The sequence below is a fragment of the Oncorhynchus mykiss genome, chromosome 26 (genome assembly GCF_057628025.1).
Source record: "Oncorhynchus mykiss isolate SJ-2025 chromosome 26, ASM5762802v1, whole genome shotgun sequence".
Lineage (NCBI taxonomy): Eukaryota > Metazoa > Chordata > Actinopteri > Salmoniformes > Salmonidae > Oncorhynchus > Oncorhynchus mykiss.
The window spans coordinates 44282788-44304111 of NC_143047.1; the positions used below are offsets into that span (position 1 = coordinate 44282788).

At 48.6% G+C, this 21324-nt stretch overlaps 1 protein-coding gene across 5 annotated transcripts in view; it reads right to left on the reverse strand.

The window, feature by feature from the left end:
- Positions 1-374: 374 nt before the first annotated feature.
- Positions 375-21324, reverse strand: part of LOC110527018 (sodium/potassium/calcium exchanger 1-like) — a 37359-nt gene continuing 16409 nt past the window's right edge. For 2 of the 5 annotated variants that reach the window (XM_090223227.1, XM_090223224.1), the window contains 7 exons: positions 18444-18497; positions 17756-17809; positions 9051-9142; positions 8136-8408; positions 7776-7865; positions 2646-2812; positions 375-1733 (listed from right to left, as the gene is read on the reverse strand). In XM_090223227.1, coding sequence (XP_090079353.1) covers positions 1484-1733; positions 2646-2812; positions 7776-7865; positions 8136-8408; positions 9051-9142; positions 17756-17809; positions 18444-18497 — 980 coding nt within the window. In that variant the 3' untranslated portion in view covers positions 375-1483. The remainder of the gene's footprint in view (positions 1734-2645; positions 2813-7775; positions 7866-8135; positions 8409-9050; positions 9143-17755; positions 17810-18443; positions 18498-21324) is intronic. The other 3 variants (XM_090223226.1, XM_090223228.1, XM_090223225.1) reach the window with 2 other exon arrangements.

The window sequence follows — 21324 nt, forward strand, 5'->3', positions numbered from 1 at the left end:
TCGTGTGTGTTTCTACACTGGGATTAAATCACGTATACCGTGGCCAATCGTGTGAGTTTCTACACTGGGATTAAATCACATATACCGTGGCCAATCGTGTGTGTTTCTACACTGGGATTAAATCACGTATACCGTGGCCAATCGTGTGTGTTTCTACACTAAAACGACGCCCACAGCCTTGACGGCGAACGCCATCTTTGTGAACGCCGGCGAAAATGACGTTTGAGAGACACACTGTCAACAACACACTTTGTTGTATATATTTTTCTGATAAATACACCTTTTGATTGAATCCTGGCTTCAATTTCAAATGACCTCAGAACATTTGTTTTCACACAACATAATGAATTAACCAATCAACACTACACCTTGCATTGAATATTATTTTTTTTAAAAAGGATTTAATTGTACAACATATGGATAGTTTACTATACATCAATACATTCTCTTTGCATCCTTCTGACCCACACAAGTGTATTGCATACATACGTAACACATGACACACTACAATGCTGACAGTTAATGACATAATGGTACCATAGGGGGGTCGTGTAACTGATCTACACCATTCCTGGGTATTCTACACACTGAATCATTCACATGAAGAACTCAAAAGCTGCTGTACCTCTCTGCACCTGATAAACCGGGGGTTTTGTTTTTTTAACTCTAAAAGAAATGACTGTATTGACATTTATACACGGATGAACACTAAAATGGATGTGTGTTTGTGGTGTGGCTGGACAACGTCTACGATTACTGAGTCTCTCTTCAGGATTGTTGTGGACAGAGAACCTCTACTGCTGCACGTCAGTTCTGGTGAAGGAGACCAGCCATAGTCCAACCATGGAGGTGTCCACTGATTCAACAACACCTGGCTCAACACAGACAACACCATCCCCTCTGTGAACAGTAACACTAGGGGACCTCTAACCCCCCTGTACCGTGAATGTTAGTGACCGACAACGATACAGTTTTGGCGGTTATTATTTAAATGACTTCCTGACACGCCTCTTTTTTTTTCTCCCCTCCCTCCTCATTGTAGGATGATGTACTACAGTACCCATAATGCTCTGTACAGTACAACATATTCAGTTTCATCTTAGTTTAAAAACATTTTTTTTAAAGAAGACGTTCCTGAAGCTAACATAATGGTTGGGTGGACTGGGTTCCAAGTGGGTGGGCCTGGCTCCCCAGTGGGTGGGCCTGGCTCCCCAGTGGGTGGACTGGGTTCCAAGTGGGTGGGCCTGGCTCCCCAGTGGGTGGACTGGGTTCCAAGTGGGTGGGCCTGGCTCCCCAGTGGGTGGGCCTGGCTCCCCAGTGGGTGGACTGGGTTCTAAGTGGGTGGGCCTGGCTCCCCAGTGGGTGGACTGGGTTCCAAGTGGGTGGGCCTGGCTCCCCAGTGGGTGGACTGGGTTCCAAGTGGGTGGGCCTGGCTCCCCAGTGGGTGGACTGGGTTCCAAGTGGGTGTGTCTGACCTCTGACCTCAGATGGAGACGGGGCAGATAATAATACGGTCTTCCAGCATCACGCTGAGCACCAGAAACACGAAGTAAAGCATGAACATGGTGAGGCCCAGAACGCGGCTCATCTTCCACCGACACGCCGCGATGCTGACGATGACGAAGAGGAGCATGACGAAGAGGAGCACGATGGCACAGAACAGACCGTTGGAGTTCACCGCCACCGGTACGCCGCCTTGCATCGCCGAGAAGATCAACCATGGGACAGGCAGGCTGGAGTAATGTTAGGGAGGGGGGGGGGGGGGGGGGGGACAGACAGACAGACAGAGAGAGGAGGGGTGGAGGCAGAGGGATGTAGAGAGGGAGAGACAGAGAGGGGGGGGGGGGGGGGACAGACAGACAGACAGAGAGAGGAGGGGTGGAGGCAGAGGGATGTAGAGAGGGAGAGACAGAGAGAGGAAGGGTGGAGGCAGAGGGAGAGACAGAGAGAGGAAGGGTGGAGGCAGAGGGAGAGACAGGGAGAGGTAGGGTGGAGGCAGAGGGAGAGACAGAGAGAGGAAGGGTGGAGGCAGAGGGAGAGACAGGGAGAGGTAGGGTGGAGGCAGAGGGATATAGAGAGGGAGAGACAGAGAGAGGAAGGGTAGAGGCAGAGGGATGTAGAGAGGGAGAGACAGAGAGAGGAAGGGTGGAGGCAGAGGGATGTAGAGAGGGAGAGACAGAGAGAGAGGAAGGGTGGAGGCAGAGGGATGTAGAGAGGGAGAGAGGAAGGGTAGAGGCAGAGGGATGTAGAGAGGGAGAGACAGAGAGAGAGGAAGGGTAGAGGCAGAGGGATGTAGAGAGGGAGAGAGGAAGGGTGGAGGCAGAGGGATGTAGAGAGGGAGAGAGAGAGAGAGGAAGGGTAGAGGCAGAGGGATGTAGAGAGGGAGAGAGGAAGGGTAGAGGCAGAGGGATGTAGAGAGGGAGATACGGAGAGAGTGGAGGCATAGAGGGGGAGAGATATCACTATGGGGCTTTAGCTAACCCCATAGTGATATCTCTGTAGTTACAGTGGTCTATACTAACCCCATAGTGATATCTCTGTAGTTATAGTGGTCTATACTACCCCTATAGTGATATCTCTGTAGTTATAGTGGTCTATACTAACCCCATAGTGATATCTCTGTAGTTACAGTGGTCTATACTAACCCCATAGTGATATCGAAGATGTTGGATCCCACTGAGCTGGACACAGCCATGTCTCCCAGTCCTTTCCGGGCCACGATGACACTAGTGATGAGGTCAGGGATGGAGGTGCCCGCTGCCAGGATGGTCAGGCCCATGATCTCCTCTGAGATGCCTATGGTCTCACCCACCTAGGGAGACAACAGTCAGCCAGTCAACCAATCAGTCTCACCCACCTAGGGAGACAACAGTCAGTCAGTTTCACCCACCTAGGGAGACAACAGTCAGTCAGTCAACCAATCAGTCTCATCCACCTAGGGAGACAACAGTCAGTCAGTCAACCAATCAGTCTCACCCACCTAGGGAGACAACAGTCAGTCAGTCAACCAATCAGTCTCACCCACCTAGGGAGACAACAGTCAGTCAACCAATCAGTCTCACCCACCTAGGGAGACAACAGTCAGTCAACCAATCAGTGTCCCCACCTAGGGAGACAACAGTCAGTCAACCAATCAGTGTCCACACCTAGGGAGACAACAGTCAGTCAACCAATCAGTGTCCCCACCTAGGGAGACAACAGTCAGTCAACCAATCAGTGTCCCCACCTAGGGAGACAACAGTCAGTCAACCAATCAGTGTCCACACCTAGGGAGACAACAGTCAGTCACCCAATCAGTGTCCCCACCTAGGGAGACAACAGTCAGTCAACCAATCAGTGTCCACACCTAGGGAGACAACAGTCAGTCACCCAATCAGTGTCCCCACCTAGGGAGACAACAGTCAGTCAACCAATCAGTGTCCACACCTAGGGAGACAACAGTCAGTCACCCAATCAGTGTCCCCACCTAGGGAGACAACAGTCAGTCAACCAATCAGTGTCCCCACCTAGGGAGACAACAGTCAGTCAACCAATCAGTGTCCACACCTAGGGAGACAACAGTCAGTCACCCAATCAGTGTCCACACCTAGGGCGACAACAGTCAGTCAACCAATCAGTGTCCCCACCTAGGGAGACAACAGTCAGTCAACCAATCAGTGTCCACACCTAGGGAGACAACAGTCAGTCAACCAATCAGTGTCCACACCTAGGGAGACAACAGTCAGTCAACCAATCAGTGTCCCCACCTAGGGCACTAGTAATCAGTCGATACATATATCAAAATGTAATTTTGACAAATACGTAGCACATCCGTTATTCATCCTGAGTGTAGACGGAGGCCAGGATTCAACCAGATCAGCGTTAACCCACAATTACCCACGATAACCCACAATAACCCACGATAACCCACAATAACCCACGATAACACACGATAACCCACAATAACGCACAATTACCCACGATAACCCACAATAACCCACGATAACACACGGTAACCCACAATTACCCACGATCACACACGATAACCCACAATTACACACGATAACCCACAATAACACACAATAACCCACAATTACCCACGATCACACACGATAACCCACAATTACACACGATAACCCACAATAACACACGATAACCCACAATTACACACGATAACCCACAATTACCCACGATCACACACGATAACCCACAATTACACACGATGACCGACAATAACACACGATAACCCACGATTACACACGATAACCCATGATAACCCACAATAACCGTAGCTCATCATTGCTTTTTTTTATAGTGGGTGGGGTCAGAAGTGTTACTGCGTTGGAGTTGTCAAAACCCCAAGAGGCTCCCAACGTTATCCCTATCATTATCTCTATCAGTATCCCTATCATTATCCCCATCGGTATCCCTATCTTTAGACCTATCATTATCCTTATCCTTAGACCTATCGTTAGACCCTATCGTTAGCTCTATTGTTATATAATTATCCCTATCGTTATCCTTATCGGTATCCCTATCATTAGACCTTTCATTATCCCTATCGTTAGACCCATCATTAGCCCTATCGTTAGACCCTATCGTTAGACCCTATTGTTGGCCCTATCGTTAGACCCTATCGTTAGCCCCCATCGTTAGACCGATCGTTAGCCCCATCGTTAGCCCTATCGTTAGCCCTATCGTTAGGCCCTATCGTTAGCCCTATCGTTAGGCCCTATCGTTAGACCTTATCGTTAGCCCCTATCGTTAGACTCTATCATTAGCCCTATCGTTAGATCCTATCGTTAGACCCTATCGTTAGACCCTATCGGTAGACTGACCGTTAGACCCATCGTTAGACCCATCGTTAGACCCATCGTTAGACCCATCGTTAGACCCATCGTTCGTTAGACACATCGTTAGACCTATCGTTAGACCTATCGTTAGACCCATCGTTAGACCCATCGTTCGTTAGACCCTATCGTTAGACACATCGTTAGACCCCATCGTTAGACCCTATCGTTAGACCCCATCGTTAGACCCTATCGTTAGACCCTATCGTTAGACCCTATCGTTAGACCCTATCATTAGACCTTATCGTTAGACCCTATCGTTAGACACATCGTTAGACCCTATCGTTAGACCCATCGTTCGTTAGACACATCGTTAGACCTATCGTTAGACCTATCGTTAGACCCATCGTTAGACCCATCGTTCGTTAGACCCTATCTTTAGACCCCATCGTTAGACCCTATCGTTAGACCCTATCGTTAGACCCTATCGTTAGACCCTATCGTTAGACCCTATCATTAGACCCTATCGTTAGACCCTATCGTTAGACACATCGTTAGACCCTATCGTTAGACCCATCGTTCGTTAGACACATCGTTAGACCTATCGTTAGACCCATCGTTAGACCCATCGTTCGTTAGACCCTATCGTTAGACACATCGTTAGACCCTATCGTTAGACCCTATCGTTAGACCCCATCGTTAGACCCCATCGTTAGACCCCATCGTTAGACCCCATCGTTAGACCCTATCGTTAGACCCATCGTTCGTTAGACCCATCGTTAGACCCTTCGTTCGTTAGACCCATCGTTAGCAGCTGTGTTAAACTCAAAGACTAAAATGTGTGATGTTATTTTTATTTTATTAACTTTGAACCTTTATTTAACTAGGCAATCAGTTAAGTATACATTCCTATTTACAATGACGGCCTACCGGGGAACAGTGGTTTAAAGACAGTTTTTTTTACCTTGTCAGCTTGGGGATTCGATCTAGCAACCTTTCGGTTACTAGTCCACCCTCTAACCACTAGACTACCTGCTGGTTACTGGCCCAACACCCTAACCACTAGGCTACCTGCTGGTTACTGGCCCAACACTCTAACCACTAGGCTACCTGCTGGTTACTAGTCCAACACTCTAACCACTAGGCTACCTGCTGGTTACTGGCCCAACACTCTAACCACTAGGCTACCTGCTGGTTACTGGCCCAACACTCTAACCACTAGACTACCTGCTGGTTACTGGTCCACCCTCTAACCACTAGGCTACCTGCTGGTTACTGGTCCAACCCTCTAACCACTAGGCTACCTGCTGGTTACTGGTCCAACCCTCTAACCACTAGGCTACCTGCTGGTTACTAGTCCAACACTCTAACCACTAGACTACCTGCTGGTTACTGGTCCACCCTCTAACCACTAGGCTACCTGCTGGTTACTAGTCCAACACTCTAACCACTAGACTACCTGCTGGTTACTGGCCCAACACTCTAACCACTAGGCTACCTGCTGGTTACTAGTCCAACACTCTAACCACTAGGCTACCTGCTGGTTACTAGTCCAACACTCTAACCACTAGACTACCTGCTGGTTACTGGTCCAACCCTCTAACCACTAGGCTACCTGCTGGTTACTAGTCCAACACTCTAACCACTAGTCTACCTGCTGGTTACTGGTCCAACACTCTAACCACTAGGCTACCTGCTGGTTACTAGTCCAACACTCTAACCACTAGTCTACCTGCTGGTTACTAGTCCAACACTCTAACCACTAGTCTACCTGCTGGTTACTAGTCCAACACTCTAACCACTAGTCTACCTGCTGGTTACTGGTCCAACACTCTAACCACTAGTCTACCTGCTGGTTACTAGTCCAACACTCTAACCACTAGGCTACCTGCTGGTTACTGGTCCACCCTCTAACCACTAGGCTACCTGCTGGTTACTGGTCCACCCTCTAACCACTAGGCTACCTGCTGGTTACTGGCCCAACACTCTAACCACTAGGCTACCTGCTGGTTACTGGTCCACCCTCTAACCACTAGTCTACCTGCTGGTTACTGGTCCACCCTCTAACCACTAGTCTACCTGCTGGTTACTGGTCCACCCTCTAACCACTAGGCTACCTGCTGGTTACTGGTCCACCCTCTAACCACTAGTCTACCTGCTGGTTACTGGTCCAACACTCTAACCACTAGGCTACCTGCTGGTTACTGGTCCACCCTCTAACCACTAGGCTACCTGCTGGTTACTGGTCCACCCTCTAACCACTAGGCTACCTGCTGGTTACTGGCCCAACACTCTAACCACTAGGCTACCTGCTGGTTACTGGCCCAACACTCTAACCACTAGGCTACCTGCTGGTTACTGGTCCACCCTCTAACCACTAGTCTACCTGCTGGTTACTGGTCCACCCTCTAACCACTAGGCTACCTGCTGGTTACTGGTCCACCCTCTAACCACTAGGCTACCTGCTGGTTACTGGTCCACCCTCTAACCACTAGGCTACCTGCTGGTTACTGGTCCACCCTCTAACCACTAGGTTACCTGCCGTAATCTACACCTTCATTAGGCTGATCTACATCCTTGCTATTTTGTTTAATGATTTTCAATTTCGCTGTCATTATCTCTATATAGCCTGCCCTACACCTTCTCATTCTGAACTTCTAATATGGGGGAGATATAAGGATGGGTGTGGTTTCGTGACCATGGCAACAAGAGCAACAGCTCACTGATTTGACAGCTCCTACGTAGTTACACCTCCTAAATCGCCTAAACAAAAACAACCATAAGCTACAGGTCTGTCTGTTACCTCGGGCTTGTCTGTTACCTCGGGCTTGTCTGTTACCTCGGGTCTGTCTGTTACCTCGGGTCTGTCTGTTACCTCGGGTCTGTCTGTTACCTTGGGTTATCGCTGATCTGATGAAATCCTGGCCTGAGTCAAAGAAGCACTGGACTAATAGTTTCTAAACAAGATGGAAGTCATGTGATCTAAAAACCCAACCAGAGTGATACCTGATGTGCCCACCAGACCATTAGGTAGGAGAACACAGCGATCCACGTGATGGAACCAATAAACGTCATGGCAAAGTATTTTCTGGAAGCCTGAGGAAGAACTCACAGGAAGCTCATATCAGCATGACATTAGAAAGATATTTTGTGTTCTACATTTTGGCCACTTTGCAGGACACAAACACAGTACACAAAATGGCGTGAATGTAAAGACAGAGATGATAAAGACAGAGATGTTAAAGACAGAGATGATAAAGACAGAGATGATAAGATGTTAAAGACAGAGATGATAAAGACAGAGATGTTAAAGACAGAGATGATAAAGACAGAGATGATAAAGACAGAGCTGTAGGTGATATTTACCGGGTTGCGTACGTCGGGCACAGTGAGCCACAGAGGGAACACTATCGGTAGGAGAAAAAGATATGTGGCCTGTTTACGTCTGGTGTCTGGCCATTCTAACGACAGAGGTTCCTCGTTCTCTTCACCCTCTTCCTCTTCTTCCTCTTTATTTTCCTCATCGTCCTCTTCGTCTTCGTCATCCTCGTCTTCCTCATCCTCGCTCTCTTCTTCACTCTCGTCCTCCTCACCGCTGTCTGAGCCGTCGGACCCCCCTGCGCCCGCTGGCCCCTGGTCCTAGTGAAGAGGGAGGGAGAGAGGGTGAGAGAGAAGGGTCGTAGGGGTAGAGTAGTGTTATGAATTAACTCTCTCCTATCTCTCTCCACTCTCTCTCCTCTCGGTCTCCTCTCCAACTCTCTGTGTCTCTGACGGATCTGGTTTCTTCTCTCCCTCTCCTCTCTCCCCTCTCTCCTCTTTCTAATGTGTGTGTCTCTGACGGGCCTGGTTTCTCCCCTCTCCCCTCTCTCTACCGTCTGAGTCTCTGACGGGCCTGGTTTCTCCTATCTCCCCTCTCCCCTCTCTCCTCTCTCTACCGTCTGACTTTCTGATGGGCCTGGTTTCTCCTATCTCCTCTCTCTCCTCTCTCTCCTCTCTCTCCCCTCTCTCCTCTCTCTACCGTCTGAGTCTCTGACAGGCCTGGTTTCTCCTATCTCCCCTCTCTCCTCTCTCTCCCCTCTCTCCTCTCTCCCGTCTGAGTCTCTGACGGGCCTGGTTTCTCCTATCTCCTCTCTCTCCTCTCTCTCTCCTCTCTCTACCGTCTGAGTCTCTGACGGGCCTGGTTTCTCCTCTCTCCCCTCTCTCCTCTCTCTCCTCTCCTCTCTCCCGTCTGAGTCTCTGACGGGTCTGGTTTCTCCTATCACCCCTCTCTCTCCTCTCTACCGTCTGAGTCTCTGACGGGCCTGGTTTCTCCTCTTCTTTAGGTGTGGTCTGGGAGGTCGAGGGTTCGGCCTGCTCAGTCTTCTCAGGTCCAGCTGAAAAAAGACAGACACAAGACACAACCAATAAGCAACATGTCAGATGTTTACCTTTACATGTGAGTCATTTAGCAGACTCTCTTATCCAGAGACACTTAACAGTGGTGAGTCATTTAACAGACTCTCTTATCCAGAGACACTCCAGTAGTGAGTCATTTAACAGACTCTCTTATCCAGAGACACTACAGTAGTGAGTCATCTAGCAGACTCTCTGATCCAGAGACACTACAGTAGTGAGTCATCTAGCAGACTCTCTGATCCAGAGACACTACAGTAGTGAGTCATTTAACATACTCTCTTATCCAGACACACTACAGTAGTGAGTCATCTAGCAGACTCTCTGATCCAGAGACACTACAGTAGTGAGTCATCTAGCAAACTCTCTGATCCAGAGACACTACATTAGTGAGTCATTTAACATACTCTCTTATCCAGACACACTACAGTAGTGAGTCATCTAGCAGACTCTCTGATCCAGAGACACTACAGTAGTGAGTAATTTAACATACTCTCTTATCCTGACACACTACAGTAGTGACTGCATACATTTTCATTGGTACTGATCCCCTGTGGGAATTGAACCCACAATCCTGGCATTGGGAGTGCCATGCTCTACCAACTAAGCTACATGGTACATATGTTCAATGTAGGGGGAGCAGCATGTAAAGTAGGTGACCGTTCAGGGGGGGGGGGTGTCCCTAGGGGGAGCAGCAGGTAAGGTAAGTGACCGTTCAGGGGGGGGATGTCCCTAGGGGGAGCAGCAGGTAAGGTAGGTGACCGTGTGACTCCTAGTGTGGTGTGACTCCTAGTGGGGTGTGACTCCTAGTGGGGTGCCATGACGTTGCCCTCTTTGGGTACAGCGAGCACCACCCCCCTCTCTCTCTCTCCTACACCCAGGCTGCTGTGACTCGGTGTGGTGTGTTGATGTGACTCAGTGTGGTGTGTTGATGTGACTCAGTGTGGTGTGTTGATGTGACTCAGTGCGGTGTGTTGATGTGACTCAGTGCGGTGTGTTGATGTGACTCAGTGTGGTGTGTTGATGTGACTCAGTGCGGTGTGTTGATGTGACTCAGTGTGGTGTGTTGATGTGACTCAGTGTGGTGTGTTGATGTGACTCAGTGGGGTGTGTTGATGTGACTCCTAGTGGGGTGTGTTGATGTGACTCAGTGCGGTGTGTTGATGTGACTCAGTGTGGTGTGTTGATGTGACTCAGTGTGGTGTGTTGATGTGACTCAGTGGGGTGTGTTGATGTGACTCCTAGTGGGGTGTGTTGATGTGACTCAGTGTGGTGTGTTGATGTGACTCAGTGTGGTGTGTTGATGTGACTCAGTGTGGTGTGTTGATGTGACTCAGTGTGGTGTGTTGATGTGACTCAGTGTGGTGTGTTGATGTGACTCCTAGTGGGGTGTGTTGATGTGACTCAGTGTGGTGTGTTGATGTGACTCAGTGTGGTGTGTTGATGTGACTCAGTGCGGTGTGTTGATGTGACTCAGTGTGGTGTGTTGATGTGACTCAGTGCGGTGTGTTGATGTGACTCAGTGTGGTGTGTTGATGTGACTCAGTGTGGTGTGTTGATGTGACTCAGTGGGGTGTGTTGATGTGACTCCTAGTGGGGTGTGTTGATGTGACTCAGTGCGGTGTGTTGATGTGACTCAGTGTGGTGTGTTGATGTGACTCAGTGTGGTGTGTTGATGTGACTCAGTGGGGTGTGTTGATGTGACTCCTAGTGGGGTGTGTTGATGTGACTCAGTGTGGTGTGTTGATGTGACTCAGTGTGGTGTGTTGATGTGACTCAGTGTGGTGTGTTGATGTGACTCAGTGTGGTGTGTTGATGTGACTCAGTGTGGTGTGTTGATGTGACTCCTAGTGGGGTGTGTTGATGTGACTCAGTGTGGTGTGTTGATGTGACTCAGTGTGGTGTGTTGATGTGACTCAGTGCGGTGTGTTGATGTGACTCAGTGTGGTGTGTTGATGTGACTCAGTGTGGTGTGTTGATGTGACTCAGTGTGGTGTGTTGATGTGACTCAGTGGGGTGTGTTGATGTGACTCCTAGTGGGGTGTGTTGATGTGACTCAGTGCGGTGTGTTGATGTGACTCAGTGTGGTGTGTTGATGTGACTCAGTGTGGTGTGTTGATGTGACTCAGTGGGGTGTGTTGATGTGACTCCTAGTGGGGTGTGTTGATGTGACTCAGTGTGGTGTGTTGATGTGACTCAGTGTGGTGTGTTGATGTGACTCAGTGTGGTGTGTTGATGTGACTCAGTGTGGTGTGTTGATGTGACTCAGTGTGGTGTGTTGATGTGACTCCTAGTGGGGTGTGTTGATGTGACTCAGTGTGGTGTGTTGATGTGACTCAGTGTGGTGTGTTGATGTGACTCAGTGCGGTGTGTTGATGTGACTCAGTGTGGTGTGTTGATGTGACTCAGTGCGGTGTGTTGATGTGACTCAGTGTGGTGTGTTGATGTGACTCAGTGTGGTGTGTTGATGTGACTCAGTGTGGTGTGTTGATGAGACTCAGTGTGGTGTGTTGATGAGACTCAGTGTGGTGTGTTGATGTGACTCAGTGTGGTGTGTTGTTAGTCTGTAATAACTGGAAAGGTGGTACATGGATACAGACACCTGTTAATCTGTGCATTTGTCTCTGTTTTTGTGGTCCGTCCACCATGTCTGGATGGAGTTGTGCTTGTTGGGAACAGGGGTCGCGGTGGAGTTGATTTGGGTTCGTACCCTGTAATCATTGGGCCTCTCAGTGTGTGTGTGTGTGTGGTCTAATGAGGTCCTTCAGTGGTCCAGGCCATTACAGTCTCTCAGGGTTATGACAACCACAGGCTAAAGCGGCCTTAACACCGACCCAATCAACACTGAGATTAACATGCAGATGGGGCCCTGCGCGGCCTAAACACCGACCCAATCAACACTGAGATTAACATGCAGATGGGGCCCTGCACGTGTGTGTGTCAGAGGAAGAGGTCATCGTCTTTTTGATTCATGGCTCGTTTACCTTTAGTTACACCGTTTTTGGCATATGACATAGGCCTACAATATAATAATAATAATAATAGCCAGCAGCATACCACCCTGTCCACAGGGCAACATCTGATGACAAAGTATTCTGAGTCGGGGGAGCAGAATCTCGCAGGTTCCATGTGTTGTTGGTCATTAAGCAGAGCCGACCACCTTTGTTCTTAGCCAGAGAGATTCTGCTTCCTATCCACTCAGAAACCATGTGTTGTTGGTCATTAAGCAGAGCCGACCACCTTTTGTTCTTAGCCAGAGAGATTATGCTTCCTATCCACTCAGAAATCGGTAAAACCTGCCGGTTGTATATAATCCCTCTGGATGTCGGAGAAAAGTCTCAGAAAAACAAGAGTATGTTACAGGATCTGATGTCCCTCCGGAAGGAGATCCTCGCCCTGAGCTCGTCAAGTTGGTTCATTAATGATTGAACACTGGCGAGTAGAATGCTCGGTAATGGAGGATGGGTTGGCCGGCGTCTTAATCTCAGTAAAACCCTGCCACGTCTGCCTCTCCGTCAGCATCTTCTCTTCCTACTCTCCTGTAGGACTCCCAAGCAGCTCGGCACCTCGCTGAAGAAGCTAGTCCATTGTTTCGCCGTCTCAGAGAACTCGGGCAGACGGTGAGTACCCAGCGATTCGTATTCTAATAGTTCTACTCAGGTGTATATTGTGATGCACAAAACAAACTGATTAAGAAAATGTTTGGAAAACACACAAGAAAAATGTGCAATGTTTTGTCAGAGCGCGAGGTGAGACACCCTCTGTTGGCCCCGTTTTACCAGGAATACTTGGTCATTAAATGACACCCTTTTTCACCTTCTGAAAGTGTTCTCAGGGATCAACTCCATGGCTGTGTTCATCCAGCCCCAATCTGACACCAGGAAGGAGCTCCAAGATCTTCATTGGACCGTGAACAAACTGGAGACTGCATTCCCAGAGGCAGTGTTCATTGTTCTAGGGGACTTTAACAAAAGTAATTTGAGAACCGTGCTCCCAAATTAATTACCAACACCTCGACTGTCTAACTCGCGGAAATTCTACTCTTGACCACTGCTACACGTCTTTTCGACACGGGTATAAGGCCCTTTCCCGTCCTCCTTTCGGTAAAGCCAACCAGGACTCCATCCTGCTTCTCCCCGCCTACAAACAAAAACTCAAGAGGAAGTTCCTGTTGGCCAGGTCTGTACAGCATTGGTCCGTCCAATTAGAATTCACGCTCCAAGACTGGTTTGATCACGTGTGCTGGAATATGTTCTGGGTCGTCTCTGGAGATAACGTGAATAAACTCACCGACTCAGTCACCAGAGATATCGTTAATATATACGCCGACTCAGTCACCGGAGATAACGTCAATCTATACGCCGACTCAGTCACCGGAGATAACGTCAATCTATACGCCGACTCAGTCACCAGAGATAACGTCAATATAGACGCTGACTCAGTCACCAGAGATAACGTCAATATACACGCTGACTCAGTCACCAGAGATAACGTCAATACACACGCCGACTCAGTCACCGGAGATAACGTCAATACACACGCCGACTCAGTCACCGGAGATAACGTCAATACACATGCCGACTCAGTCACCAGAGATAACGTCAATACACACGCCGACTCAGTCACCGGAGATAACGTCAATACACACGCCGACTCAGTCACCAGAGATAACGTCAATATACACGCCGACTCAGTCACCGGAGATAACGTCAATACACACGCCGACTCAGTCACCGGATTAATCAGAAAATGCATAGATGACATGTTACCGATAGTGTACTTCAAAACGGTCTCGAATCAAAAAAAGTGAATGGACAGCAGCCTTCTATGAAAACTGAAAGAGAGAACTGCCAGGTGACCGGGGGAAATAGTTTGGTGAAACAGTACAAATACGACAGCCGCAGATTGATCAAGATGGCGACACACCGAGGCGTATGTGGCAGGGGCTCCAACAATAACAGATTACAAAAAGGAAGCTAGCTACATTGCGGTCACCAACACCAACCGACCAAAGGGAAGCTAAACACCTTTTTCTCAAGATTCGGTCACAATGACCCTGAGCTGCCGAGGAGAGTCCCCGATGACAATGTGGGCTATACACTCTAAGTTTCCACTAGGATTTACATCAACACACCACACTAGGTGTCACACCAACACACCCCACTAGGTGTCACACCAACACACCCCACTAGGAGTCACACCAACACACCCCACTAGGAGTCACATCAACACACCCCACTAGGAGTCACACCAACACACCCCACTAGGAGTCACACCAACACACCCCACTAGGTGTCACATCAACACACCCCACTAGGAGTCACATCAACACACCCCACTAGGAGTCACATCAACACACCCAACTAGGAGTCACATCAACACACCCCACTAGGAGTCACACCCCACTAGGAGTCACACCCCACTAGGAGTCACACCGTCACACCCCACTAGGAGTCACACCAACACACCCCACTAGGTGTCACATCAACACTAGGTGTCACATCAACACGTACAGTGAAGAAGGAAACCAAGAGCAGGACTGACAGCCATTGTTCTGTTACTGGATGTCACCTATAGGTCTGTTTCCATAGAGACTTACAACACTGTCACACAACATAAATAGTTTTTTTGATTTCAACTATAGATCTGGATCTCACCTATAGGTCTGGATCTCACCTATAGGCCTGGATCTCTCCTATAGGCCTGGACCTCACCTATAGGCCTGGACCTCACCTATAGGCCTGGACCTCACCTATAGGCCTGGACCTCTCCTATAGGTCTGGACCTCTCCTATAGGCCTGGACCTCACCTATAGGCCTGGATCTCTCCTATAGGCCTGGACCTCTCCTATAGGCCTGGACCTCACCTATAGGCCTGGACCTCACCTATAGGCCTGGACCTCACCTATAGGCCTGGATCTCTCCTATAGGCCTGGACCTCTCCTATAGGCCTGGATCTCACCTATAGGCCTGGACCTCACCTATAGGCCTGGACCTCACCTATAGGCCTGGACCTCTCCTATAGGCCTGGACCTCACCTATAGGCCTGGGCCTCTCCTATAGGCCTGGACCTCTCCTATTGGCCTGGACCTCACCTATAGGCCTGGACCTCACCTATAGGCCTGGATCTCTCCTATAGGCCTGGATCTCACCTATAGGCCTGGATATCACCTATAGGCCTGGACCTCTCCTATAGGCCTGGAGCTCAACTATAGGCCTGGACCTCACCTATAGGCCTGGACCTCACCTATAGGCCTGGACCTCTCCTATAGGCCTGGACCTCACCTATAGGCCTGGACCTCACCTATAGGCCTGGATCTCTCCTATAGGCCTGGACCTCTCCTATAGGCCTGGACCTCTCCTATAGGCCTGGACCTCTCATATAGGCCTGGACCTCTCATATAGGCCTGGACCTCTCATATAGGCCTGGACCTCTCCTATAGGCCTGGACCTCTCATATAGGCCTGGACCTCTCCTATAGGCCTGGACCTCACCTATAGGCCTGGACCTCACCTATAGGCCTGGATCTCACCTATAGGCCTGGACCTCACCTATAGGCCTGGATCTCACCTATAGGCCTGGACCTCTCCTATAGGCCTGGACCTCTCATATAGGCCTGGACCTCTCCTATAGGCCTGGACCTCTCCTATAGGCCTGGACCTCACCTATAGGCCTGGATCTCACCTATAGGCCTGGACCTCACCTATAGGCCTGGATCTCACCTATAGGCCTGGACCTCTCCTATAGGCCTGGACCTCTCCTATAGGCCTGGACCTCTCCTATAGGCCTGGACCTCTCCTATAGGCCTGGATATCACCTATAGGCCTGGATATCACCTGTAGGCCTGCCGTGTGTCCGTGTGTCCTGCTGTGTGTCCTGCTGTCTACCCTCCCGCTGGCTGTTGGGTTAACTCTATCCCTCAATGCAGTATGAGACATTGAGGATTACCACGTACAGCTGACTGTGAGCTGTTTAAAATGTCTGTGACCGTTTCTCATCAACAACAGGTTGGCATGTTTGCATCCCTCAAAGAGCTACAATGACCAAGAAATAGTGGAAACACGATAAAAAAGTACTTGTACATGCTACAGGGATAGTTGTGAGACACGTAACTTCATGTAAAGTAGCACGAAAAACATTCATGTGTAACAGTTAGACGCACATCCCTGCTGTGTGGCCTGCAGACAGCGGTACAGCTCTAACACAAAGCCTTACAGACAACGCCAAGACAAAGAGAACCCGTAACCAACGTAACGAGAACATACAAAACATAACGACAACATTTTTTTTATTTAATTTTACCTTTATTTAACTAGGCTAAGTCAGTTAGGAACAAACATCAACCCAAACGCAACGTGTATACAGAACGTTAACGAGAACATTCACAGAACATAACGACAACATCAAACCAAACGCAACGTGTATACAGAACGTTAACGAGAACATTCACAGAACATAACGACAACATCAACCCAAACGCAACGTGTATACAGAACGTTAACGAGAACATTCACAGAACATAACGACAACATCAAACCAAACGCAACGTGTATACAGAACGTTAACGAGAACATTCACAGAACATAACGACAACATCAACCCAAACGCAACGTGTATACAGAACGTTAACGAGAACATTCACAGAACATAACGACAACATCAACCCAAACGCAACGTGTATACAGAACGTTAACGAGAACATTCACAGAACATAACGACAACATCAAACCAAACGCAACGTGTATACAGAACGTTAACGAGAACATTCACAGAACATAACGACAACATCAAAACAAACGCAACGTGTATACAGAACGTTAACGAGAACATTCACAGAACATAACGACAACATCACAACCAAACGCAACGTGTATACAGAACGTTAACGAGAACATTCACAGAACATAACGACAACATCACAACCAAACGCAACGTGTATACAGAACGTTAACGAGAACATTCACAGAACATAACGACAACATCACAACCAAACGCAACGTGTATACAGAACGTTAACGAGAACATTCACAGAACATAACGACAACATCAACCCAAACGCAACGTGTATACAGAACGTTAACGAGAACATTCACAGAACATAACGACAACATCACAACCAAACGCAACGTGTATACAGAACGTTAACGAGAACATTCACAGAACATAACGACAACATCAAACCAAACGCAACGTGTATACAGAACGTTAACGAGAACATTCACAGAACATAACGACAACATCAAAACAAACGCAACGTGTATACAGAACGTTAACGAGAACATTCACAGAACATAACGACAACATCACAACCAAACGCAACGTGTATACAGAACGTTAACGAGAACATTCACAGAACATAACGACAACATCACAACCAAACGCAACGTGTATACAGAACGTTAACGAGAACATTCACAGAACATAACGACAACATCACAACCAAACGCAACGTGTATACAGAACGTTAACGAGAACATTCACAGAACATAACGACAACATCACAACCAAACGCAACGTGTATACAGAACGTTAACGAGAACATTCACAGACACTAACCAAATCAAGCACTAAACGTACAGATAACGTTGGCCTTACCTTTCCTCTGCACAGACACCTCCGTCCTGACCTCCCCATTAAAGGTTGTTGTTTCTAAATGGCAGAGATACGTTGGTAAAATGACCAGTTTACCACGGAGACACAACATATCCACCCGCTGCCTCGTGGAGAGTAATGTATGACGGAATATGAGCGTCATAGACACAACCGAAGTTACTGTACCACACAAACAAAACACAACCACTTCCCTCATAATATTGACTGAAAATGAGCTGAGCAGGCATAAATACTAGTATCCTCTTCTAGGGAAGAGTGAGATACAGTTCAGATGAAAACATCTATTTTGGAGTGATAGATAGTAGACAGAAGATGAACAGATACTCAGTAACTCTCGATAGGACAATGGAAGTTGTTGTGATAGATAGTAGACAGAAGATGAAGAGATACTCAGTAACTCTCGATAGGACAATGGAAGTTGTTGTGATAGATAGTAGACAGAAGATGAAGAGATACTCAGTAACTCTCGATAGGACAATGGAAGTTGGAGTGATAGATAGTAGACAGAAGATGAAGAGATACTCAGTAACTCTCGATAGGACAATGGAAGTTGGAGTGACAGACTGATGTCCTATGTACTAACAACGGAAACCCTTCAGAAGGGCTGGCATGAAGTGACAGTACAGGGTGACAACATGAGGAGGAGGTGACATGTTGACATCCCTCTTACCTTGTCTAACTCTCCTCTGACCAGGGCCTCTAACATCTCTGCTAAATCCCGTCTCTGGAATAAGGGGACGATGGAAGACACCATAGAATTACATATTAGAACTTGTTTAATAGGATCTCTGTAGGAGAGACATTCAGGTAGCCTCTGTATTTACCAGGTCCCCCAAGTCCCCTGACATCCAGAGCTGTGGTGTGGAGTAGCCATTAGAGCAGCGCTCTCCAAACCTGGTCCTGGGGGGAGACCCAGAGCTGTGGTGTGGAGTAGCCATTAGAGCAGCGCTCTCCAAACCTGGTCCTGGGGGGGAGACCCAGAGCTGTGGTGTGGAGTAGCCATTAGAGCAGCTCTCTCCAAACCTGGTCCTGGGGGGAGACCCAGAGCTGTGGTGTGGAGTAGCCATTAGGGCTGCGCTCTCCAAACCTGGTCCTGGGGGGAGACCCAGAGCTGTGGTGTGGAGTAGCCATTAGAGCAGCGCTCTCCAAACCTGGTCCTGGGGGGGAGACCCAGAGCTGTGGTGTGGAGTAGCCATTAGAGCAGCGCTCTCCAAACCTGGTCCTGGGGGGGGAGACCCATAGCTGTGGTGTGGAGTAGCCATTAGAGCAGCGCTCTCCAAACCTGGTCCTGGGGGGGAGACCCAGAGCTGTGGTGTGGAGTAGCCATTAGAGCAGCGCTCTCCAAACCTGGTCCTGGGGGGGGAGACCCATAGCTGTGGTGTGGAGTAGCCATTAGAGCAGCGCTCTCCAAACCTGGTCCTGGGGGGTAGACCTGATCCAAAAGCCTCTCAACACCTTGGTGCTACCTTACACTAGAGACTCGTGTTGTGTGAGAAGTGAAGAGCAGAGGTCAAGTCCACCTGTGTTCCTGGATTACAGGGACGTGACTGTTCTGTCCTCTACTGGAGTGACCTTCACTGAGTCCTCAGGCCACCAGGCAGCCAGACCTGTCCCCATGCAGCCTCCTCCCTCCCAGCACTCTCATCCTTAATCAGCTTTCAATACAGGCTAATAAAAGCTGGATAAGAGCCAGCCTCTGGCCGACCAATCTCTTTATCTCAATAGCACTGTCTCTAGGTCTCTCGTTGTACTGGACTGTGTGTGTCACTGAGCTAATGAGTCTGATGCTGCTGTGAAGCTAACAGTCTGATGCTGAAGGTGAAGCTAACGGTCTGATGCTACTGTGAAGCTAACAGTCTGATGCTGCTGTGAAGCTAACAGTCTGATGCTGAAGGTGAAGCTAACAGTGTGATGCTGCTAACAGTGTGATGCTGCTGTGAAGCTAACAGTCTGATGCTGCTGTGAAGCTAACAGTCTGATGCTGCTGTGAAGCTAACAGTCTGATGCTGAAGGTGAAGCTAACCGTGTGATGCTACTGTGAAGCTAACAGTCTGATGTTGCTGTGAAGCTAACAGTCTGATGCTGCTGTGAAGCTAACAGTGTGATGCTGCTGTGAAGCTAACAGTCTGATGATGCTGTGAAGCTAACAGTCTGATGCTGCTGTGAAGCTAACAGTCTGATGCTACTATGAAGCTAACAGTCTGATGCTACTATGAAGCTAACAGTCTGATGCTACTGTGAAGCTAACAGTCTGATGCTGCTGTGAAGCTAACAGTCTGATGCTGCTGTGAAGCTAACAGTCTGATGCTGCTGTGAAGCTAACAGTCTGATGCTGAAGGTGAAGCTAACAGTCTGATGCTACTGTGAAGCTAACAGTCTGATGCTACTGTGAAGCTAACAGTCTGATGCTGTTCTTTGAGAGAATAACAGGGTGAGCAGGTTTCTGTTTCTGTTGAAGCCCAGCACTAAAACAATTATTCAACAATATAACTCCTCGTGTAGTCATTTATGAGGGCATAGTGAATGTAGAAGGTCCCTGTGGCAGTAGTGAATATAGAAGGTCCCTGTGGCAGTAGTGAATGTAGAAGGTCCCTGTGGCAGTAGTGAATGTAGAAGGTCCCTGTGGCAGTAGTGAATGTAGAAGGTCCCTGTGGCAGTAGTGAATATAGAAGGTCCCTGTGGCAGTAGTGAATGTAGAAGGTCCCTGTGGCAGTAGTGAATGTAGAAGGTCCCTGTGGCAGTAGTGAATGTAGAAGGTCCCTGTGGCAGTAGTGAATGTAGAAGGTCCCTGTGTCAGTAGTGAATGTAGAAGGTCCCTGTGGCAGTAGTGACTATAGAAGGTCCCTGTGACAGTAGTGACTATAGAAGGTCCCTGTGGCAGTAGTGAATATAGAAGGTCCCTGTGGCAGTAGTGAATGTAGAAGGTCCCTGTGGCAGTAGTGAATGTAGAAGGTCCCTGTGGCAGTAGTGAATATAGAAGGTATATAGATAATATAGAAGGACTGTGTGTGTCACTGAGCTAATGAGTCTGATGCTGCTGTGAAGCTAACAGTCTGATGCTGAAGGTGAAGCTAACGGTCTGATGCTACTGTGAAGCAACAGTCTGATGTTGCTGTGAAGCTAACAGTGTGATGCTGCTGTGAAGCTAACAGTGTGATGCTGCTAACAGTGTGATGCTGCTGTGAAGCTAACAGTCTAATGCTGCTGTGAAGCTAACAGTCTGATGCTGCTGTGAAGCTAACAGTGTTATGCTGCTGTGAAGCTAACAGTCTGATGCTGCTGTGAAGCTAACAGTCTGATGCTACTATGAAGCTAACAGTCTGATGCTACTATGAAGCTACTAAGGTCCCTGTGGCAGTAGTGAATATAGAAGGTCCCTGTGGCAGTAGTGAATGTAGAAGGTCCCTGTGGCAGTAGTGAATGTAGAAGGTCCCTGTGGCAGTAGTGAATGTAGAAGGTCCCTGTGGCAGTAGTGAATGTAGAAGGTCCCTGTGGCAGTAGTGAATGTAGAAGGTCCCTGTGGCAGTAGTGAATGTAGAAGGTCCCTGTGG